Source organism: Oncorhynchus nerka, linkage group LG4 (assembly GCF_034236695.1).
Source record: "Oncorhynchus nerka isolate Pitt River linkage group LG4, Oner_Uvic_2.0, whole genome shotgun sequence".
Classification (NCBI taxonomy): domain Eukaryota; kingdom Metazoa; phylum Chordata; class Actinopteri; order Salmoniformes; family Salmonidae; genus Oncorhynchus; species Oncorhynchus nerka.
In genome coordinates, this window is record NC_088399.1 from 85,428,058 (window position 1) to 85,453,039 (window position 24,982).

General features: G+C 44.5%; 1 protein-coding gene across 4 annotated transcripts in view; it reads right to left on the reverse strand.

Moving 5' to 3' along the window:
• LOC115123163 (engulfment and cell motility protein 1) overlaps window positions 1-24,982 on the reverse strand; it is a 234,667-nt gene that overhangs the window by 13,912 nt on the left and 195,773 nt on the right. For all 4 annotated transcript variants that reach the window (XM_065017983.1, XM_065017982.1, XM_065017981.1 and 1 more), the window contains 2 exons: window positions 15,944-16,107; window positions 4,663-4,775 (listed from right to left, as the gene is read on the reverse strand). In XM_065017983.1, the coding sequence (XP_064874055.1) occupies window positions 4,663-4,775; window positions 15,944-16,107 (277 nt within the window). The remainder of the gene's footprint in view (window positions 1-4,662; window positions 4,776-15,943; window positions 16,108-24,982) is intronic.

Genomic DNA, 24,982 nt, shown 5'->3' on the forward strand with positions numbered 1-24,982 from the left:
TGTAGAGGTAGAGAGGTAGAGGTAGAGAGGTAGATAGGTGTAGAGGTAGAGAGGTGTAGAGGTAGAGAGGTGTAAGAGGTAGAGAGGTAGAGAGGTGTAGAGGTGTAGAGGTAGAGGTAGAGAGGTATAAGAGGTGTAGAGGTAGAGACGTGTAGAGGTAGAGAGGTAGAGAGGTGTAGAGGTGTAGAGGTAGAGAGGTAGAGAGGTAGAGAGGTGTAGAGGTAGAGGTAGAGGTAGAGAGGTAGATAGGTGTAGAGGTAGAGAGGTAGAGAGGTGTAAGAGGTGTAGAGGTGTAGAGGTGTAGAGGTGTAGAGAGGTGTAAAGGTAGAGAGGTGTAGAGGTAGAGAGGAAGAGAGGTAGAGAGGTGTAGAGGTAGAGAGGTGTAGATGTGTAGGTGTGTAGAGGTGTAGAGGTGTAGAGAGAGAGAGAGAGTCAGCTTGTGCTGACTTCTATGTAGACATATACGTATTTGGTGTCTGTTCTGCACTTAAAAAGACAGAGGCACTTGACTCTGATGCTCTGTCAGGTGGGTACTCAGCTTTAAGGAGAGTTTCCCTATACTGTCCTGCTGTCTGTCAGGTAGGTGCTCAGCTTTAAGGAGAGTTTCCCTAATACTGTCCTGCTGTCTGTCAGGTGGGTACTCAGCTTTAAGGAGAGTTTCCCTAATACTGTCCTGCTGTCTGTCAGGTGGGTACTCAGCTTTAAGGAGAGTTTCCCTAATACTGTCCTGCTGTCTGTCAGGTAGGTACTCAGCTTTAAGGAGAGTTTCCCTAATACTGTCCTGCTGTCTGTCAGGTGGGTACTCAGGTTTAAGGAGAGTTTCCCTAATACTGTCCTGCTGTCTGTCAGGTAGGTACTCCGCTTTAAGGAGAGTTTCCCTAATACTGTCCTGCTGTCTGTCAGGTAGGTACTCAGCTTTAAGGAGAGTTTCCCTAATACTGTCCTGCTGTCTGTCAGGTGGGTACTCAGCTTTAAGGAGAGTTTCCCTAATACTGTCCTGCTGTCTGTCAGGTGGGTACTCAGCTTTAAGGAGAGTTTCCCTAATACTGTCCTGCTGTCTGTCAGGTAGGTACTCCAGTCTGTTTACTCAGGAGAGTTTCCCAAATACTGTCCTGCTGTCTGTCAGGTAGGTACTCAGCTTTAAGGAGAGTTTCCCTAATACTGTCCTGCTGTCTGTCAGGTAGGTACTCAGCTTTAAGGAGAGTTTCCCTAATACTGTCCTGCTGTCTGTCAGGTAGGTACTCAGCTTTAAGGAGAGTTTCCCTAATACTGTCCTGCTGTCTGTCAGGTAGATACTCAGCTTTAAGGAGAGTTTCCCTAATAGTGTCCTGCTGTCTGTCAGGTAGGTACTCAGCTTTAAGGAGAGTTTCCCAAACAGGGTCCAGCCTCACATTCAGTGATGGAAGGGAGAAGCCAACCACCATTTAAGAGCTGTTAGATGAATAGTTAATATGGAAATATGATTTGAGAGGAAGCACTTGGAGAGTCCAGGGTGGAAGTGTGTGTAGATGGGAGGATAGAGGCGGTTGAAGTAGAAATGATAACTCTTCAGTTGTGCTCACTCAGGTACTCTACAGTGTGGTGGCAGACAGCCAACAGCCTTTAGGCCCTGGGACGACAGAGAGAATGCCTTTTAAATACTGTGCTGAGCCAGCTTCCAGCACTCCTCACACACACACACTACCTTTGTGTGTGTGTGTGTGTGAGAGAGAGACAGAGATAGAGACTGAAGAGGACAGAGAGAGACAGTCTGGTCTCGGTTGGTGAGATGAAATCTTCTCTGGCTGTTAAAAACTCCACATTATAGCGGTGCTATGCGATAAGGCCTTTCCCTGTGGTCTCCTCCTCGCTCTCCCCTGTTCCTGCCATGCCGAGGCCCCAGCCAGTATGAAAAGGATATTAGGCTCAACACTCCCCAAACACTCCAATCGGAAGTGTACAAGTTTTATCCATCGTGCCGCTCCACAGTTCTTTACAGGGAAAGGATGAACAGGCTTCCATTCCACAGCCACAGTTAAATAAAGGACAGGGAGATATGGTCCCAAATGGCACCCTATTCCCTATGTAGTCCACTACTTTTGACCAGGTCCCATAGGACTCTAGTCAAAAGTAGTGCGCTATAGGGAATAGGGTGCAATTTAGGACACAAACATACCCTATGCTTCTACTGAAAGGAGGTTTATTTATTTGACTGTTAATAAAAGCTGCGTAAAATGTTATGGAACCTGGGACGTTACATTGAAAAGGATGTATTCTGTAACCGTCTTTCACCTGAGGCGAGAACAAGCAAAGAAATGATCCTCTCTGTCCTGAAAACTCAACCTGAATGCCCACGACGCGAACAAACACCCACGGCAAAGAAATAGTCACGGGCAGATACTACAACCACAATTCCCTTTAATACATTCGCAGCGTGGACTAATTTGGGTTCAACGGTTCTGAAGAGTCACGCTAACCGACCTCATGTCCATTCCAGAACACTGACATGACCAGGGGAGAGCTTTAGAAACCGGGCCGGGAATTGAATTAAGGCCGTTCCTCCATTACTGAAATTGATTCACGCACTTCAGAGCAATGAGGCTCTGCGGTGCTGTAGAGCTGGGGAGAGAAACTGTTCCAGACAACAAGGGTAAGTCGAGAGCCACACAGCTCAGATATTAGCCAGTCTTGGAAGCAATAGACTGTCTCAGTTAGTTCCAGACACCTGTGGGGTATTCATGTATTGGCTCATTTTTGGAGGAGTAGCGGTTTGGCATGGTGTGTGTGTGCGTGTGGGTGTGTGACAAAGGCTGCCAAATTCTGATATTTTTTTCCCTAATTGGTCTTTTGACCAATCCGATTAGCTCTGAAAAAGATCTGATGTGATTGATCAAAAGACCAATTAGTAGTAGAAAGGCTGCGTTTCCACAGAGAGTTTAACAAAGCAACCCAGACTTTTGAACAGCCTCCAAGGTTACCACTATGGCTCCATCAAAGCCAAAGGAGACTGCCCACTTAGAGAGGAATATGCTGCAGAATACAGAGAGAGCGAGACAGACAGAGAGAAAGAGGTGGTGGTGTGGTGGAGGAGGAGAAGAGAGCAGGAGAGTGTGTTTTAATGGTGTGGTGGGGGTTGGTGAGCTGGCCAGAGCGAGAGAGAGTGTGTTTTAATGGTGTGGTGGGGGTTGGTGAGCTGGCCAGAGCGAGAGAGAGAGAGAGAGAGAGAGAGTGCTTTAATGGTGTGGTGGGGGTTGGTGAGCTGGCCTGAGAGAGAGTGTGTTTTAATGGTGTGGTGGGGGTTGGTGAGCTGGCCAGAGCGAGAGTGCTTTAATGGTGTGGTGGGGGTTGGTGAGCTGGCCTGAGAGAGAGTGTGTTTGGCCAGAGAGAGAGGGAGAGAGAAGAGAGAGAGGCCTGAGAGAGAGAGAGAGAGGCCTGAGAGAGAGATAGAGAGGGAGAGAGAGAGAAAGAGGCCTGGGGGAGAGAGAGAGAGAGAGAGACAGAGAGTGAGAGAGAGAGAGAGGCCTGAGAGAGAGAGAGAGGCCTGAGAGAGAGAGAGAGGCCTGAGAGAGAGAGGCCTGAGAGAGAGAGAGAGAGGCCTGAGAGAGAGAGGCCTGAGAGAGAGAGAGAGAGAGAGAGAGAGAGAGAGAGAGAGAGAGAGTGTTTTAATGGTGTGGTGGGGGTTGGTGAACTGGCAAGAGCGAGAGAGAGAGCGAGAGAGAGAGAGAGAGAGGCCTGAGAGAGAGAGAGGCCTGAGAGAGAGGCCTGAGAGAGAGAGAGAGAGGCCTGAGAGAGAGGCCTGAGAGAGAGAGAGAGAGAGGCCTGAGAGAGAGAGAGAGAGAGAGAGAGAGAGAGAGAGAGAGAGAGAGAGAGAGAGAGTGCTTTAATGGTGTGGTGGGGGTTGGTGAGCTGGCCTGAGAGAGAGTGTGTTTTAATGGTGTGGTGGGGGTTGGTAAGCTGGCCAGAGAGAGAGAGAGTGTTTATTTAAATGTTATTTTACCCCTTTTTTCACCCCAATTTTGTGGTATCCAATCTGTAGTAGTTACAGTCTTGTCTCATCGCTACAACTCCCGTAGGGACTCGGGAGAGGCGAAGGTTACGGACTCAGGAGAGGCGAAGGTCAAGAGCCATGCGTCCTCCGAAACACAACCCAACCGAGCCGCACTGCTTCTTGACACAATGCCCACTTAACCGGGAAGCCAGCCGCACCAATGTGTCGGAGGAAACACCGTACACCTGGCGACCTGGTCAGCGTGCAATGCGCCCGGCCCAAGTGCGCGATGAGACAAGGATATCCCTGCCGACCAAACCCTCCCTAACCCGGACGACACTGGGCCAATTGTGCGCCGCCCCATGGGCCTCCCGGTCACGGCCGGCTGCGACAGAGCCTGGCCTCGAACCCAGAATCTCTGGTGGCACAGCTTAGACCACTGCGCCACCCGGGAGGCTAGAGAGTGAGTGTTTTAACGGTGTGGTGAGGGTTGGTGAGCCGGCCTGAGAGAGAGACAGGGCACCTGTGTAGGATAGTGTGTGGGAGTGTGACACTGGGTGAGATATGAGGTTGTTTGGTGTATAGGGCAGCGAATAATGTACACAGGCCAAACTCTCTCTCTCTGTGTGAGTGAGTGAGTGAGTGAGTGAGTGAGTGAGTGAGTGAGTGAGAGAGAGAGAGAGAGAGACACCCACCTTGCCTCCGGCGGCTGCTGATCTTCCTGAAGCAGGTTCCATCACACAGACGGTTGAGCCTCTGTTGTTTGATAAGCTCCATGATCTCTGGCTGGATCTTCTCCCGCAGCTCCCTACAGACCAGAGAGAGAAACAGTCAGAGACAGAGACCAGTCAGTCACACACACAGAGTAACCAAGAACCAGTCCGTCAGTCACACAGACACTCTGAGAGATGGGTTGCGTCAACATAACTTAACAGTTTTTTGTTAGTTGAGATTTAAAAAACAAATTTGAATTATTAAAGGGTAGATCAGCATTGAGACCAGGGTCTAACTTACAAGGGAGACCTGGGAACATGAACACAACATGTAACACACATCATGTACGATAATAATATCAATACAATATATACAACGAGATGAATCAAAACAAACACAACACTCACACATCACCTCCCTTAAACTCCATGTAAACTGTCCAATGGAAACCAGCGAGTCTAATTTCAAGGTGGGCGAAGGCTATTCCATGAGCCAGTGGCCTAACAACTAAAAGCATTTCCTCCGGGTCAGTGGAGACCAGCGGGTCTAATTTCAAGGTGGGCGAAGGCTATTCCATGAGCCAGTGGCCTAACAACTAAAAGCATTTCCTCCGGGTCAGTGGAGACCAGCGAGTCTAATTTCAAGGTGGGCGAAGGCTATTCCATGAGCCAGTGGCCTAACAACTAAAAGCATTTCCTCCGGGTCAGTGGAGACCAGCGGGTCTAATTTCAAGGTGGGCGAAGGCTATTCCATGAGCCAGTGGCCTAACAACTAAAAGCATTTCCTCCGGGTCAGTGGAGACCAGCGGGTCTAATTTCAAGGTGGGCGAAGGCTATTCCATGAGCCAGTGGCCTAACAACTAAAAGCATTTCTCCTCCGGGTCAGTGGAGACCAGCGGGTCTAATTTCAAGGTGGGCGAAGGCTATTCCATGAGCCAGTGGCCTAACAACTAAAAGCATTTCCTCCGGGTCAGTGGAGACCAGCGGGTCTAATTTCAAGGTGGGCGAAGGCTATTCCATGAGCCAGTGGCCTAACAACTAAAAGCATTTCCTCCGGGTCAGTGGAGACCAGCGGGTCTAATTTCAAGGTGGGCGAAGGCTATTCCATGAGCCAGTGGCCTAACAACTAAAAGCATTTCCTCCGGGTCAGTGGAGACCAGCGAGTCTAATTTCAAGGTGGGCGAAGGCTATTCCATGAGCCAGTGGCCTAACAACTAAAAGCATTTCCTCCGGGTCAGTGGAGACCAGCGGGTCTAATTTCAAGGTGGGCGAAGGCTATTCCATGAGCCAGTGGCCTAACAACTAAAAGCATTTCCTCCGGGTCAGTGGAGACCAGCGGGTCTAATTTCAAGGTGGGCGAAGGCTATTCCATGAGCCAGTGGCCTAACAACTAAAAGCATTTCCTCCGGGTCAGTGGAGACCAGCGGGTCTAATTTCAAGGTGGGCGAAGGCTATTCCATGAGCCAGTGGCCTAACAACTAAAAGCATTTCCTCCGGGTCAGTGGAGACCAGCGGGTCTAATTTCAAGGTGGGCGAAGGCTATTCCATGAGCCAGTGGCCTAACAACTAAAAGCATTTCCTCCGGGTCAGTGGAGACCAGCGGGTCTAATTTCAAGGTGGGCGAAGGCTATTCCATGAGCCAGTGGCCTAACAACTAAAAGCATTTCCTCCGGGTCAGTGGAGACCAGCGGGTCTAATTTCAAGGTGGGCGAAGGCTATTCCATGAGCCAGTGGCCTAACAACTAAAAGCATTTCCTCCGGGTCAGTGGAGACCAGCGAGTCTAATTTCAAGGTGGGCGAAGGCTATTCCATGAGCCAGTGGCCTAACAACTAAAAGCATTTCCTCCGGGTCAGTGGAGACCAGCGGGTCTAATTTCAAGGTGGGCGAAGGCTATTCCATGAGCCAGTGGCCTAACAACTAAAAGCATTTCCTCCGGGTCAGTGGAGACCAGCGGGTCCTCCAGAACCAGCCAGTCCAGAGAGTGGGTCTGAAAATAGCTGGATCTCCAATTAATTTGTGAGTTGTGTTAGTAGGGTAGACTCTGAAGTAACCAATGCTGGATCAGAGACTCCCAGCCAACAGAACTATACAATATGCAGTGAATGAAAATTGTCCACCAACGATAAAACGCAGTGCTGAGTGAAAGGTTTTAAAATGATCACCATAATCAACTACTGGGAGAAGTGTTGCTTGAACAATCTTCCTTATACTATCCAGTCAGGCAGGATTTATTTCTATAGACGAAACCAATCTCAATTCTCAGCCTTTTTTGTCAGTTACAAAGAGATGAATGTTACATGTTTTAACAGATAGACCAATGTTACTTATATAAATAGTGAAGAGAACGAGGCAAAAAATAACCCCCTGCGGTGCACCTTTCTTGATATTGAGGAAACTAAATTGAATACCGTCAGTAAACACACAGTGTTTTGTCCGTTAGATAGTTCTTGAACCAATTGCAATATACCTGATTAAGGCCCATTTCAGACAACCTTTGAACAAGTAAGAAATGGACAACTGTATCAAACGTTATCTGTTACTGTGATTATCTCTCCTTCGACAGGTCAAGAAATAAGGCAGCACAATGACGTGTATAATTGAAACAACATCGACATTCTCAAAGACACGTGTAGCTGCTGAAACAGTGCTATGTCCCGGTCTAAAACCAGATTGGTGCTCATTACGAATACAAATAGAAGTTAAAAAAGTTTGTCAAGGCAAGATACAGTTGAAATAGGAAGTTTACATACACTTAGGTTGGAGTCATTAAAAACTTGTTTTTCAACCACTCCACAAATTTCTTGTTAACAATCTAAAGTTTTGGCAAGTTGGTTAGGACATCTATTTTGTGCATGACACAGGGCTCCGGGGCAGCCGAGCGGAAATGGAGGAAAACTCGCCTCCCTGCGGACCTGGCATCCTTTCACTCCCTCCTCTCTACATTTTCCTCTTCTGTCTCTGCTGCTAAAGCCACTTTCTACCACTCTAAATTCCAAGCATCTGCCTCTAACCCTAGGAAGCTCTTTGCCACCTTCTCCTCCCTCCTGAATCCTCCTCCCCCTCCCCCCCCTCCTCCCTCTCTGCAGATGACTTCGTCAACCATTTTGAAAAGAAGGTCGACGACATCCGATCCTCGTTTGCTAAGTCAAACGACACCGCTGGTTCTGCTCACACTGCCCTACCCTGTGCTCTGACCTCTTTCTCCCTCTCTCTCCAGATGAAATCTCGCGTCTTGTGACGGCCGGCCGCCCAACAACCTGCCCGCTTGACCCTATCCCCTCCTCTCTTCTCCAGACCATTTCCGGAGACCTTCTCCCTTACCTCACCTCGCTCATCAACTCATCCCTGACCGCTGGCTACGTCCCTTCCGTCTTCAAGAGAGCGAGAGTTGCACCCCTTCTGAAAAAACCTACACTCGATCCCTCCGATGTCAACAACTACAGACCAGTATCCCTTCTTTCTTTTCTCTCCAAAACTCTTGAACGTGCCGTCCTTGGCCAGCTCTCCCGCTATCTCTCTCAGAATGACCTTCTTGATCCTAATGAGTCAGGTTTCAAGACTAGTCATTCAACTGAGACTGCTCTTCTCTGTATCACGGAGGCGCTCCGCACTGCTAAAGCTAACTCTCTCTCCTCTGCTCTCATCCTTCTAGACCTATCGGCTGCCTTCGATACTGTGAACCATCAGATCCTCCTCTCCACCCTCTCCGAGTTGGGCATCTCCGGCGCGACCCACGCTTGGATTGTGTCCTACCTGACAGGTCGCTCCTACCAGGTGGCGTGGCGAGAATCTGTCTCCTCACCACGTGCTCTCACCACTGGTGTCCCCCAGGGCTCTGTTCTAGGCCCTCTCCTATTCTCGCTATACACCAAGTCACTTGGCTCTGTCATAACCTCACATGGTCTCTCCTATCATTGCTATGCAGACGACACACAATTAATCTTCTCCTTTCCCCCTTCTGATGACCAGGTGGCGAATCGCATCTCTGCATGTCTGGCAGACATATCAGTGTGGATGACGGATCACCACCTCAAGCTGAACCTCGGCAAGACGGAGCTGCTCTTCCTCCCGGGAAGGACTGCCCGTTCCATGATCTCGCCATCACGGTTGACAACTCCATTGTGTCCTCCTCCCAGAGCGCTAAGAACCTTGGCGTGATCCTGGACAACACCCTGTCGTTCTCAACTAACATCAAGGCGGTGGCCCGTTCCTGTAGGTTCATGCTCTACAACATCCGCAGAGTACGACCCTGCCTCACACAGGAAGCGGCGCAGGTCCTAATCCAGGCACTTGTCATCTCCCGTCTGGATTACTGCAACTCGCTGTTGGCTGGGCTCCCTGCCTGTGCCATTAAACCCCTACAACTCATCCAGAACGCCGCAGCCCGTCTGGTGTTCAACCTTCCCAAGTTCTCTCACGTCACCCCGCTCCTCCGCTCTCTCCACTGGCTTCCAGTTGAAGCTCGCATCCGCTACAAGACCATGGTGCTTGCCTACGGAGCTGTGAGGGGAACGGCACCTCAGTACCTCCAGGCTCTGATCAGGCCCTACACCCAAACAAGGGCACTGCGTTCATCCACCTCTGGCCTGCTCGCCTCCCTACCACTGAGGAAGTACAGTTCCCGCTCAGCCCAGTCAAAACTGTTCGCTGCTCTGGCCCCCCAATGGTGGAACAAACTCCCTCACGACGCCAGGACAGCGGAGTCAATCACCACCTTCCGGAGACACCTGAAACCCCACCTCTTTAAGGAATACCTAGGATAGGATAAAGTAATCCTTCTCACCCCCCCTTAAAAGATTTAGATGCACTATTGTAAAGTGGCTGTTCCACTGGATGTCATAAGGTGAATGCACCAATTTGTAAGTCGCTCTGGATAAGAGCGTCTGCTAAATGACTTAAATGTAAATGTAAATGTTTTCCAAAAATTGTTTACAGACGGATTATTTCACTTATAATTCACACTAAATTGGCTGTGCCTTTAAACAGCATGGAAAATTCCAGAAAATGATGTCATGGCTTTAGAAGCTTCTGATAGGCTAATTGACATAATTTGAGTCAATTGGAGGTGTACCTGTGGATGTATTTCAGGGCCTACCTTCAAACTCAGTGCCTCTGCTTGACAACATGGGAAAATCTAAATAAATCAGCCAAGACCTCAGCCAAGAAGTATAAACACCATGGGACCACGCAGTCGTCATACCGCTCAGGAAGGAGACACGCTCTGTCTCCTAGAGATGAACGTGCTTTGGTGCGAAAAGTGCTAATCTATTCCAGAACAACAGCAAAGGACCTTGTTAAGATGCTGGAGGAAACAGGTACAAAAGTATCTATATCCACAGTAAAACGAGTTCTATATCGACATAACCTGAAAGGCCGCTCAGCAAGGAAGGAGCCACTGCTCCAAAACCGCCACAAAAGAGCCAGACTACGGTTTGCAACTGCACATGGGGACAAAGATTGTACTTTTTGGAGAAATGTCCTCTGGTCTGATGAAGGAAAAATATAATTGTTTGGCCATAATGACCATTGTTGTGTTTGGAGGAAAAAGGGGGTGGCTTGCAAGCCGAAGAACAACATTCTAACCGTGAAGCACGGGGGTGGCAGCATCATGTTGTGGGGGTGCTTTGCTGCAGGAGGGACTGGTGCACTTCACAAAATAGATTGCATCATGAGGTAGGAAAATTATGTGGATATATTGAAGCAACATCTCAAGACATCATTCAGGAAGTTAAAGCTTGGTCGCAAATGGGTCTTCCAAATGGACAATGACCCCAAGCATACTTACAAAGTTGTGCCAAAATGGCTTAACCAGTTAGATATGGCGCTATTTTAATTTTTGGATGAAAAACGTTCCCGTTTTAAACAAAATATTTTGTCACGAAAAGATGCTCGACTATGCATATAATTGACAGCTTTGGATAGAAAACACTCGTTTCCAAAACTGCAAAGATATTGTCTGTGAATGCCACAGAACTGATGTTACAGAAAAAACCCAGATAAAAATCCAATCAGGAAGTGCCGCATTTTTTGAAACCGCCTCATGGCAATGACTCCTTATACAGCTGTGGAGGAGCTAGTATTCAGCTTATGTTTTCCACGTTTTCCCCAAGGTGTCTGCAGCATTGTGACGTATTTGTAGGCATATCATTGGAAGATTGACCATAAGAAACTACATTTACCAGGTGGTCGCTTGGTGTCCTCCGTTGCAATTATTGCGTAATCTCCAGCTGCAGTACTTTTCAGTTTGCTACGGAGGAGAAACCCAACTGCCACGAATGATTTATCATCGAATAGATATGTGAAAAACACCTTGAGGATGATTCTAATTTTTTTTGCCATGTTTCTGTCGATATTATGGAGTTAATTTGGAAAAAAGTTCGGCTTTGGTGTATTGCACTTGTGAATGTATGAAAGTTAAATATTTCAAAAAATTATTTTTGAATTTCGCGCTCTGCCTTTTCAGGGGATGTTGTCGAGGGGTCCCTTAACGCTTAGAAATGTAGTGGACACCTTCTAAATGTAGTGGACACCTTCTGAATGTAGTGGACACCTTCTGAATGTAGTGGACACCTTCTGAATGTAGTGGACACCTTCTGAATGTAGTGGACACCTTCTGAATGTAGTGGACACCTTCTGAATGTAGTGGACACCTTCTGAATGTAGTGGACACCTTCTGAATGTAGTGGACACCTTCTGAATGTAGTGGACACCTAAATGTAGTGGACACCTAAATGTAGTGGACTCCTAAATGTAGTGGACACCTAAATGTAGTGGACACCTAAATGTAGTGGACACCTTCTGAATGTAGTGGACACCTTCTGAATGTAGTGGACACCTTCTGAATGTAGTGGACACCTTCTGAATGTAGTGGACACCTTCTGAATGTAGTGGACACCTTCTGAATGTAGTGGACACCTTCTGAATGTAGTGGACACCTTCTGAATGTAGTGGACACCTTCTAAATGTAGTGGACACCTTCTAAATGTAGTGGACACCTTCTAAATGTAGTGGACACCTTCTAAATGTAGTGGACACCTAAATGTAGTGGACACCTAAATGTAGTGGACACCTTCTAAATGTAGTGGACACCCTCTAAATGTAGTGGACACCCTCTAAATGTAGTGGACACCCTCTAAATGTAGTGGACACCCTCTAAATGTAGTGGACACCTTCTAAATGTAGTGGACACCTTCTAAATGTAGTGGACACCTTCTAAATGTAGTGGACACTGTTAGACTGACTGGCCACAGACTGTGTGTGTGTGTGTGTGTGTGTGTGTGTGTGTGTGTGTGTGTGTGAGAGAGAGCCCCCCTCTCCACCCCATCCAATCCCCCCAGTCTCATTACCGAGGAGGGCGCTGCACAGTGCCCTGCTGTGATCCCTGTCATGTGGACTAACATGTAGGTTTCTCTGTGTGTTCTGTTTCTGGTATGAAAGATATGAACACAGCCCCTAACAGCTAGCCAACATTAATTATACATACAACCTATTGACTGGGGAAACCTGCAGTGCCCACACAGTCCTACAGCTCACCAGCCAAACAGGACGCTGCTGTGGAGCTGACAGCCAAGAGGGCTGCTGTGGATCGATCCGACAATTAGAGGGCAGTCCAATCAGATTTTCTCTTTCTCATTACGTCAGTTTCTCTGTGCCTTTCCCGAGCCGTTATTTTCACTGCAGCTCTGTGCTTTCAGATCATCAGTGGACCAGGGGTGACGTTTCCCCTGGGTACATATCTAGGATAATCTCCCCTCCACCAATTCAAACCTTAACCATTAGTGGGGAAAATGCTAAACTGGCTCAAGATCAGAGTCTAGGGTCAACGTCACCCTACTCTGATAACGAACTGTCGGGGAGAGGGGGATGCTAAGGAATGGATTCAGGTCCCATACATGTAATGACAGATCGTTAATTTTCTGTATAGCATTTGGTTGGGAATGATCTATATGGCTGAACACCCATAGTGAGATTGTCATTATCTGTGGCAGGGTCTGTGTCTCAGATGTTTTGGCACGGCCATTTCATAAATCAGATTCATTACAGCTCAAAGTCATTCTCTCCTTGCCTCTGAAAATCATCTGCAACTGAGTTAACTAAAATGAGCTCTTTCAAAGATAATACTCTGGAATGTAGTTGGAAGAGTATGAAGTGGCAGGGCCCACCGAGATGAGAGTGGAATTCAAACACTCATGGAAATGCAGTTTATATAGAAGTGTGGAATATTGAACGAAAATTCTATAGAGGATTTGAGAATAAATTATGAATGACTTTTTCCCCCTTCTATACATTAAGATGCGGACTAACACTTTCTCTCAAAAGTTTCTTCTGCATGTCATATTAATTCCTTATAGAGATCCTGTTTAAAATTAGCTAGTCGAATTTGAATGAATGCCTTTACAGAATGTAAATATTACACAGGTCTTTCTTTATAGCACATTGTAAACCTAACACTGGAACAACACTTGCCCAAACCTTTAACGTTTACCAGCCAAATAAAACAAAAAATCAGTCTACCCGGCAGAGCAAATCAAGTGCACCTAAAGGTCTACCGCTGGCCAATCAGATAACTCAGATAAACGTGTATGCACAGATCTAGTGTCAGACTGTAAAAAGTTTCCTCGATGCACAGCAAAGTTGATGTGAGATTTCAAAGCTTTTAGAACCATGACCAGAGAGAGACAAAACAAATCCAACAAAGAGCTGCTGTTTTTATGAGTAAGTTCATGTTCAACAGTTTTATTAGCCATAAAATGTGTTTTTCCATAAGCTTGCATTGCTATTATTTGCGGCTTGTCTTTTTTATTATCAAGGAATATTTCACTTTCTCTGGTCATAGAAATTTTGCCATCAGCTGGAAGACTGTCCTCTTATCTCAGCAGAGGGAGAGATGAGGCTTCACTGCTGCCCCCTCCACTCAGACTGACCATCAGCTGGAAGACTGTCCTCTTATCTCAGCAGAGGGAGAGATGAGGCTTCACTGCTGCCCCCTCCACTCAGACTGACCATCAGCTGGAAGACTGTCCCCTTATCTCAGCAGAGGGAGAGATGAGGCTTCACTGCTGCCCCCTCCACTCAGACTGACCATCAGCTGGAAGACTGTCCCCTTATCTCAGCAGAGGGAGAGAGGAGGCTTCACTGCTGCCCCCTCCACTCAGACTGACCATCAGCTGGAAGACTGTCCCCTTATCTCAGCAGAGGGAGGGAGGAGGCTTCACTGCTGCCCCCTCCACTCAGACTGACCATCAGCTGGAAGACTCCCTTATCTCTGAGAAGAACAACATTTGACAAAAAAAAAAAAATTCTGAGTGGTAGATCTCAGCTTGCATTTTGACTCAAAGGAATATTGACTCAGAAAGGAATATCGACTCAGAAAGGAATATCGACTCAGAAAGGAATATCGACTCAGAAAGGAATATCGACTCAAAGGAATATCGACTCAAAGGAATATCGACTCAGAAAGGAATATCGACTCAGAAAGGAATATCGACTCAGAAAGGAATATCGACTCAGAAAGGAATATCGACTCAGAAAGGAATATCGACTCAGAAAGGAATATCGACTCAAAGGAATATCGACTCAAAGGAATATCGACTCAGAAAGGAATATCGACTCAGAAAGGAATATCGACTCAGAAAGGAATATCGACTCAGAAAGGAATATCGACTCAGAAAGGAATATCGACTCAGAAAGGAATATCGACTCAGAAAGGAATATCGACTCAGAAAGGAATATCGACTCAGAAAGGAATATCGACTCAGAAAGGAATATCGACTCAGAAAGGAATATCGACTCAGAAAAGGTTGTTGACCACTGCTGCAGCCTAATAAGAACTTAATGGGGTACTGACTCTGAATACCATTTGTAGGCAAATCAGATTATAATGCAGATTTTCAATCATGAGGGGAACCGAATGCATGCGTCCAATGCAGCATATGTCAATAGCTGAATTTAGTTTTTTTTTTTATGAAAAAGGGGGTGAAATAAAGGAGGGATGGAGGTCTATTAAATGTGTGTTAACGAAAGTGTTTCCTTTCTTCCACAGTCATATTGTCTCTCGTTCCCTTTATTTCCTTTCTTCCACAGTCATATTGTCTCTCGTTCCCTTTGTTTCCTTTCTTCCACAGTCATATGGTCTCTCGTTCCCTTTGTTTCCTTTCTTCCACAGTCATGTTGTCTCTCGTTCCCTTTGTTTCCTTTCTTCCAGTCATATTGTCTCTCGTTCCCTTTGTTTCCTTTCTTCCACAGTCATATTGTCTCTCGTTCCCTTTGTTTCCTTTCTTCCACAGTCATATTGTCTCTCGTTTCCTTTGTTTCCTTTCTTCCACAGTCATATTGTCTCTCGTTCCCTTTGTTTCCTTTCTTCCACAGTCATGTTGTCTCTCGTTCCCTTTGTTTCCTTTCTTCCACAGTCATATTTTCTCTCGTTCCCTTTGTTTTGGTCTTTATTTGGACTGGTTAAAGAATAGGGAATCATGAGAAGATTTATGTCATGAATATTAATATTTTCTTTCTTCAATCTCACAGGCGTCATGTTTTAGTCCTTTTTTTAATGAAGGATTGGTTACATCTACCTAATGAATATCACTGATTCCTTCCTTTCTCAGGCAGTAATATCACTGATTCCTTCCTTTCTCAGGCAGTAATATCACTGATTCCTTCCTTTCTCAGGCAGTAATATCACTGATTCCTTCCTTTCTCAGGCAGTAAAATCACTGATTCCTTCCTTTCTCAGGCAGTAATATCACTGATTCCTTCCTTTCTCAGGCAGTAATATCACTGATTCCTTCCTTTCTCAGGCAGTAAAAAATCACTAAAATTCCTTCCTTTCTCAGGCAGTAAAATCACTGATTCCTTCCTTTCTCAGGCAGTAAAATCACTGATTCCTTCCTTTCTCAGGCAGTAAAATCACTGATTCCTTCCTTTCTCAGGCAGTAAAATCACTGATTCCTTCCTTTCTCAGGCAGTAAAATCACTGATTCCTTCCTTTCTCAGGCAGTAAAATCACTGATTCCTTCCTTTCTCAGGCAGTAAAATCACTGATTCCTTCCTTTCTCAGGCAGTAAAATCACTGATTCCTTCCTTTCTCAGGCAGTAAAATCACTGATTCCTTCCTTTCTCAGGCAGTAATATCACTGATTCCTTCCTTTCTCAGGCAGTAATAACACACACACACACACACACACACACACACACACACACACACACACACACACACACACACACACACACACACACACACACACACACACTTCAATGACTCACAGGATGGGGCGTGACTGGAAGTCTTCTTGGTTCATCCTCTCAGACTGGCGTATCTTCAGGATCTCAGTATAACTCAGGTTCTGCAGGCGACTCTTCAACTGGTCCAGGGAATTAGGCTTCTGTGTCAGCGCTCGCATGATCTGCTCTCTTACCACCTGCATCACCTGGGAGGAGAAGAAAGAGGGGGATTTAGACGAGGGGAGAGGTGGTAAGAACTTTGATGTCTGGATAGGTAGAGAAGGAAATCTAGGCTACACATTTGGGTCCGGTTTCCCAGACAGATTAATCTTAGACCTGGTCCAAAAGCATTCTCAATGGAGGTTCTTCTTTCTAGGACTAGGATGAATCTGTGTCTAGGAAACAGTCTCATGATGTGATATAAATACGCCGTTGTGCAAAGGCACATTAAATGGAGGAAAACAATGATTTACTCGCACACATACAGTTATATGAATACATATCACTTTCACATCACTGTTCGGAGCTTTCGGGGCAAACATCCCATCTCCTCAAAAAGTTTGCTCTTGAGGACGTTTGCAGAGCTCCTGAGGGAGAGAGAGAGAGCCAAGGAACCTCTGGGAAACAGTCATTTAAACAGAGCACAAAACACTAGAGAATTGTATTTACTTTATTTAACAAGGCAAGTCAATGACTGTCTACCCCGACCCAACCCGGACGACGCTGGGCGACTGTAGTGGCGTCTCTTGCACAAAGATGCAGTGACTTAGACCCCTGCGCCACTCGGGAGGTCAGAAAACATTTTTCTTGCTGCTACAGCAAAGAGCCCTGGGGACTAATGGTGCGGATGGCAACTATAAAACGGTAGTTTGACTCCTGGATGCTGATTGGCTGAAAGCCGTGGGATATCAGATAAAATACCAGAGGTATGATGCAAAATTACTTGTTTACTGTTCTAATTATGTTGTCAACAAGTTTTTAATAGCAATAAGGCATCTTGGGGTTTGTGGTATATGGATAATTTACCACGGCTAAGGGCTGTATCCAGGCACTCTGCATTGCGTTATGCATAAGAACACCCCTTCGCTGTGATATATTTGCCATATACCACACCCCCTCGGGCCTTACTGCTTAAATAACCCACACACAGAAGCGTGTGCGCCACTCACACAAACGGGCACACAAGGGCGTCGGATTGAGTCACTAATGGTGAATAACTCCATTGCCAGTTTATGGGGTCAGAGGAGCACATAATGTGTGCTGGTAAGGGGATGGAGAGCCACTTCCCAGTAGATAAATCATAGAAGGTTTTATCAGTGCACATTTTGTAATATAGTCCAGTGAATCTTCCCTCAGGGGGAAAGGGCAGGATGAAGGGGGCTAATTTTATACTGCCTAGCCTCCTGTAATACTCTGCATGCATCAGTGGAGAACATTCACTCAACGCATCCCTAACACTTGCTTATCCATTCCTATTGTTAGACTGTGGGAGAGAATCACGAGGCATGCCACTACATCAGAGATAGAAAGTCAGAGGGCACAGGATACTGTTGTATCCTTTACCCCTGGCTATAGCCACATTCTGCTGAATGGCTTCCTATCAGAACCACTAGATGACCTCCTGTCCTGCATATTATAATTACAGTATATAACTACAGTAGACTACTCTCCAGTATGTTTCATATTATATATAAATACCATATATAACTACAGTAGACTACTCTCCAGTATGTTTCATATTATATATAAATACAGTATATAACTACAGTAGACTACTCTCCAGTATGTTTCATATTATATATAAATACAGTATATAACTACAGTAGACTACTCTCCAGTATGTTTCATATTATATATAAATACAGTATATAACTACAGTAGACTACTCTCCAGTATGTTTCATATTATATATAAATACAGTATATAACTACAGTAGACTACTCTCCAGTATGTTTCATATTATATATAAATACAGTATATAACTACAGTAGACTACTCTCCAGTATGTTTCATATTATATATAAATACAGTATATAACTACAGTAGACTCTTATATGTTTCATATTATATATAATAACTACAGCATATAACTACAGTAGCCTACTGTACAGTATGATTCCTATTATATATAGCTACAGTATATGACTGTTTCATATATATAACTACAGTACATAACTACAGTAGACTACTGTATGTTTCATATGATATATTACTACAGTAAATAACTACTGTATCTTTCATTCACAGTACAGCACAGAAAGTCATCATTAAGGAGACAAGGAAAGGAAGCTAGCCTGTGTATCTATTCACCAGTAAGATTATCTCAGCCTTTTGTTATGAAGTTGCACCCTCGTGTTGTTGTGATTCTAGAACAAATTATAATCACACCCTCGTGTTGTGGTAATTCTAGAACAAACTATAATCACACCCTCATGATGTGGTAATTCTAGAACTAACTATAATCACACCCTCATGCTGTGGTAATTCTAGAATAAACTATAATCACACCCTCGTGCTGTGGTAATTCTAGAACAAACTATAATCACACCCTCATGATGTGGTAATTCTAGAACTAACTATAATCACACCCTCATGCTGTGGTAATTCTAGAATAAACTATAATCACACCCTCGTGCTGTGGTAATTCTAGAACAAACTATAATCACACCCTCATGATGTGGTAATTCTAGAACTAACTATAATCACACACCCTCATGCTGTGGTAATTCTAGAATAAACTATAATCACACCCTCGTGCTGTGGTAATTCTAGAACAAACTATAATCACACCCTCATGCTGTGGTAATTCTAGAACTAACTATAATCACACCCTCATGCTGTGGTAATTCTAGAATAAACTATAATCACACCCTCGTGTTGTTGTGACTCTAGAACAAACTATAATCACACCCTCGTGTTGTGGTAATTCTAGAACAAACTATAATCACACCCTCATGATGTGGTAATTCTAGAACTAACTATAATCACACCCTCATGCTGTGGTAATTCTAGAATAAACTATAATCACACCCTCGTGCTGTTGTGATTCTAGAACAAACTATAATCACACCCTCGTGCTGTTGTGATTCTAGAACAAACTATAATCACACCCTCGTGCTGTTGTGATTCTAGAACAAGCTATAATCACACCCTCGTGCTGTTGTGATTCTAGAACAAACTATAATCACACCCTCGTGCTGTTGTGATTCTAGAACAAACTATAATCACACCCTCGTGCTGTTGTGATTCTAGAACAAGCTATAATCACACCCTCGTGTTGTTGTGATTCTAGAACAAGCTATAATCACACCCTTGTGCTGTTGTGATTCTAGAACAAACTATAATCACACCCTCGTGCTGTTGTGATTCTAGAACAAGCTATAATCACACTCTCGTGCTGTTGTGATTCTAGAACAAACTATAATCACACCCTCGTGCTGTTGTGATTCTAGAACAAACTATAATCACACCCTCGTGCTGTTGTGATTCTAGAACAAGCTATAATCACACTCTCGTGCTGTTGTGATTCTAGAACAAACTATAATCACACCCTCGTGCTGTTGTGATTCTAGAACAAACTATAATCACACCCTCGTGCTGTTGTGATTCTAGAACAAACTATAATCACACCCTCGTGCTGTTGTGATTCTAGAACAAACTATAATCACACCCTCGTGTTGTTGTGATTCTAGAACAAACTATAATCACACCCTCGTGTTGTGGTAATTCTAGAATAAACTATAATCACACCCTCATGCTGTTGTGATTCTAGAACAAACAATAGTCACACCCTCGTGTTGTTGTGATTCTAGAACAAACAATAGTCACACCCTCGTGTTGTTGTGATTCTAGAACAAACTATAATCACACCCTCATGCTGTGGTAATTCTAGAAGAAACAATATTCACACCCTTGTGCTGTTGTGATTCTAGAACAAACAATACTCATCCTCTGTAACCCATGTGGTGATTTATGACACTAGACACATACTGTAATTGGTTCCATCCTTAGTGAATGAAGAGAGTGTTGTAGGTATTTAGATGTAACCCCTCTTCCTAACAGGGTTCAATATGTCGGGAATCATCAATGAAGTGCAAACAAGTAATGAAGAATGATCCACACAGGGAGGGGAGGGAGAGATACATATACAGTGGCAAGAAAAAGTATGTGAACCCTTCAGAATTACCCAGATTTCTGCTAAAATTGGTCATCAAATTTGATCAGATCATCATCAAAGTCACAACAATAGACAGACATAGTGATCTTAAACTAATAATACACAAATTAATGTATTTTTCTTGTCTATATTGAATACATAATTTAAACATTCACAGTGTAGGTTGGAAAAAGTATGTGAACCCATTGACTAATGACTTCTCCAAAAGGCCCTTCTTCGGACACTGTGTTAACTAACCTCCAGACGAGCTTCAATGCCATACAACTCTCATTCCGTGGCCTCCAGCTGCTCTTAAATGCAAGTAAAACTAAATGCATACTCTTCTACCGATTGCTGCCCGCACCTGCCCGCCTGTCTAGCATCACTACTCTGGACGGTTCTGACTTAGAATATGTGGACAACTACAAATACCTAGATGTCTGGTTAGACTGTAAACTCTCCTTCCAGACCCACATTAAGCATCTCCAATCCAAAATTAAATCTAGAATTGGCTTCCTATTTCGCAACAAAGCATCCTTCACTCATGCTGCCAAACACACCCTCGTAAAACTGACTATCCTACCGATAGTCAGCTCACTGGTCACCATAGCAGCACCCACTCGTAGCACGCGCTCCAGCAGGTATATCTCACTGGTCATCCCCAAAACCAACTCCTCCTTTGGTCGCCTTTCCTTCCAGTTCTCTGCTGCCAATGACTGGAATGAATTGCAAAAAATCACTGAAGTTGGAGACTCACATCCCCCTCACTAACTTTAAGCATAAACTGTTAGAGCAGTTTACTGATCATTGCACCTGTACATAGTCCATTTGTTATTAGACCATCCGACTACCTCATCCGCATATTTCTTTTTTTGTTGCTCCTTTGCACCCCAGTATCTCTACTTGCACATTCATCTTCTGCACATCTATCACTCCAGTGTTTAATTGCTAAATTGTAATTATTTCGCCACTACGGCCTATTTGTTGCCTTACCTCCCTAATCGTACTTCATTTGCACACACTGTATGTAGACTTTTCTATTGTGTTATTGACTGTATGTTTGTTTATTCCATGTGTAACTCTATTGTTTTTTATGTTGCACTGCGTTGCTTTATCTTGGCCAGGTCGCAGTTGTAAATGTGAACTTGTTCTCAACTGGCCTACCTGGTTAAATAAAAATAAAAAATGAAATTGGAGATGTTGGTTAGAGCTGCCTTGCCCTATAAAAAACACTCACAAAATGTTAGTTTGCTATTCACAAGAAGCATTGCCTGATATGAGCCATGCGTCGAACAAAATAGATCTCAGAAGACCTATGATCAAGAATGGTTGACTTGCATAAAGCTGGAAAGGGTTACAAAAGTATCTCTAAAAGCTTTGATGTTCATCAGTCCATGGTAAGACACATTGTCTATAAATGGAGAATGTTCAGCACTGTTGCTACTCTCCCTAGGAGTCACCGTCCTATAAATATGACTGCAAGAGCACAGCGCATAATGCTCAATGAGGTTAAGAAGAATCCTAGAGACAGCTAAAAACGTACAGAAATCTCTGGAACATGCTAACATCTCTGTTGACAAGTCTACGGTACGTAAAACACTAAATAAGAAAGGTGTTCATGGGAGTACACCACGGAAGAAGCCACTGCTATCCCCCAAAAATATTGCTGCACGTCTGAAGTTTGCAAAAGTGCACTTGGATGTTCCACAGCGCTACTGGTAAAATATTTTTGGGACAGAAACTACAGTTGAGTTGTTTGGAAGGAACACACAACCCTATGTGTGGAGAAAAAGAGGCACAGCACACCAACATTAAAACCTCATCCCAACTGTAAAGTATGGTGGAGGGAGCATCATGTTTTGGGGCTACTTTGCTGCATCAGAGCCTGGACAGCTTGCTATCATTGATGGAAAAATGAATTCTCAAGTTTATTGAGACATTTTGCAGGATAATGTTAGGCTGTTCACCAATTGAAGCTCAACAGAAGTTGGGTGATGCAACAGGACAAAGACTCAAAACATAGAAGTAAATCAACAACAGAATGGCTTCAACAGAAGAAAATACACCTTCTGCAGTGGCCCAGTCAAAGTCCTGACCTCAACCCGATTGAGATGCTGCGGCATGACCTCTAGAGCAGTTCACACCAGACATCCCAAGAATATTGCTGAACTGAAACAGTTTTGGAAAGAGGAATGGGACAAACTTCCTGCTGACCCTTGTGCAGATCTGATCCGCAACGACAGAAATGTTTGGTTGAGGTTATTGCTGCCAAAGGAGGGTCAACCAGTTATGGGTTCACATACTTTTCCCACCCTGCACTGTGAATGTTTACACTGTGTTTTCAATAAAGACATGAAAACCTATAATTGTTTGTGTGTTATTAGTTTAAGCAGACTGTGTTTGTCTATTTTTGTGACCTAGATGAAGATCAGATCAAATTTTATGACCAATTTATGCAGAAATCCAGGTATTTCCAAAGGGTTCACATAAAAAAATTTGCCACTATATATTTTTTACTTGTGTGAGTAATGTCTGCTGTTAATTTATGACTGCTTATTTCACTTTTGTTTATTATCTATTTCACTTGCTTTGGCAATATAAACATATGTTTCACATGCCAATAAAGCCCTTTGAATTGAAATTGACAGAGACAAAAGAGGGAGAGAGAGAGAGGAAGAGTATACACATCTGTGTGTGTGTGTGTGTGTTGTTGTTGTTGTTGTCTGTGGAGGCGATTATAGTGCAGGATTCTGATCCAAAAAGCTTAATGAAATCTTCCCAAAGAAAGACTGATCCATCGCCAGGGTAAGAAATAAAAAATGGATAGAGGGAAGACAAGACATCACGAAAGGAATACAAATATGAAACAAGACGAGACAACACAGCACCCAAAAACCTTCAGACTAAGGCTTCAAGGGTGTTGTTTTTTTTGGGGGGGGGGGGGGGGGTAATCCTCTCAACAAAAAACAAAACAAAATCGGCATTAGCTCACAGAGAAACAAGTGAAAATGGCCCTACTTCAAATCCACTATTTGGGCATCCATGCATACTGTTAGTGAGTGCCACAAAGAGGAATTAAAGGAATTATCCCATTTATAATTCCAGATTCGATAAGCCCGTGGCATCACCAAATCCTGACCCCCCCCCCCCCAAAAAAAATCAGAATTTTCCAGCTGATTACACTCTTTAATCCAGGTTTATCTTCTGGGATGCAAATATGTTCCACTGTGGTAATCACAGGGCTCTGAGTAAAACTTGGCATAACAATGACCTTGGAAAACAAACAAAAGACAGGGAGGGGGAAAACAGCAAGATAATAACTGCACTGTCATGTTTCCAGATACAGTACGACTGGGTAGTTATCTGGAGCGCTGAACGTTTGAACCCATCTCTGTTACCTCAGGATTACGTAACCTTTTGTTGTTTAGATGTTTTGAGAGGTACGACCTCCCCTACTCCCTTCTATTTAGTAGACAGCATTCATCAGGCTCATGTTCATTAGGGAAAACATGTTGAAATAGGAAAGGTAATAATGCTGCACTGAACACATCCCTGAACTCTTCCCACCTCAAACTCTCTCTATTAGGCTGTTGGTCTCGCCATACATTATTGTTGTTAATCCTAGTTCTCCTCAGCTGCCAGTAACCCCCAAAAAGCAGAGGTGAGAATTAGCCTGTCACTAATCATGGCCCTTTCCTCTCTCCACTCTCACTTAACACCCCACCCACCAGACAGTCAACAGGGGGAGAAAGATAGCCAACAGGGATAGATGCCAATACTATAAAGTGACATTCTTTCCAATGGCCTATTTTCATATCCTAGTGGAGGTACTAAACTCCTCTCCTCTACACTCTTATCACCTTTCGGCCTTCAGGGGGAAGAAAACAGGGACAAAACCTAAATACTCAGTTTCATCCTATTCTCTCTGGAAGAACAGAGTCATGATGGGAGGATACTTAAGAGACGCCAATGTCTCCTGTTCCTCTCCTGTCCGTCTCCCCTAAAGAAGATTTATGTCCGGTAGGTTTTGATTGATTGTCCTCCTCCAAGACTGACTGACTGGCAGGGACAAAGACATGCAGACAGGGAGACAGAGAGAGCTGTATAGTGACCAACCGTAATCAGGGACAGACCAGACCTCGTGTCCTAGAACCCTCCCATCTCCACTTTTAATTACAATCTTTTTCTTTTTCTTTTACCTTTATTTAACCAGGTAGGCTAGTTGAGAACAAGTTCTCATTTACAACTGTGACCTGGCCAAGATAAAGCAAAGCAGTTCGACACATACAACAACACAGAGTTACACATGGAATGAACAAAACATACAGTAGAAAAAAAGAAAACAAAGTCTATATACAGTGAGTGCAAATAAGGTCAAATAAGGGAGTTAAGGCAATAAATAAGCCATGGTGCCTAAGTAATTACAATATAGCAATTAAACACTGGAATGGTAGATGTGGAAGTAGAGATACTGTGGTGCAAAAGGAGATAAATAAATAAATACAGTATGGGAATGAGGTAGATAGATGGGCTGTATACAGATGGGCTATGAACAGGTGCAGTGATCTGTGAGCTGCTCTGACAGCTGGTTCTTAAAGTTAGTGAGGGAGATGGGAATCTCCAGCTTCAGTGATTTTTGCAGTTCGTTCCAGTCAGTGGCAGCAGAGAACTGGAAGGAAAGGCGACCAAAGGAGGAATTGGCTTTGGAGGTGACCAGTGAGATATACCTGCTGGAGCGCGTGCTACGAGTGGGTGCTGCTATGGTGACCAGCGAGCTGAGATAGGGCATGGCTTTACCTAGCAGAGACTTGTAGATAACCTGTAGACAGTGGGTTTGGCGACGAGTATGAAGCGAGGGCCAGCCAACGAGAGCGTACAGGTCGCAGTGGTGGGTAGTATATGGGGCTTTGGTGACAAAACGGACG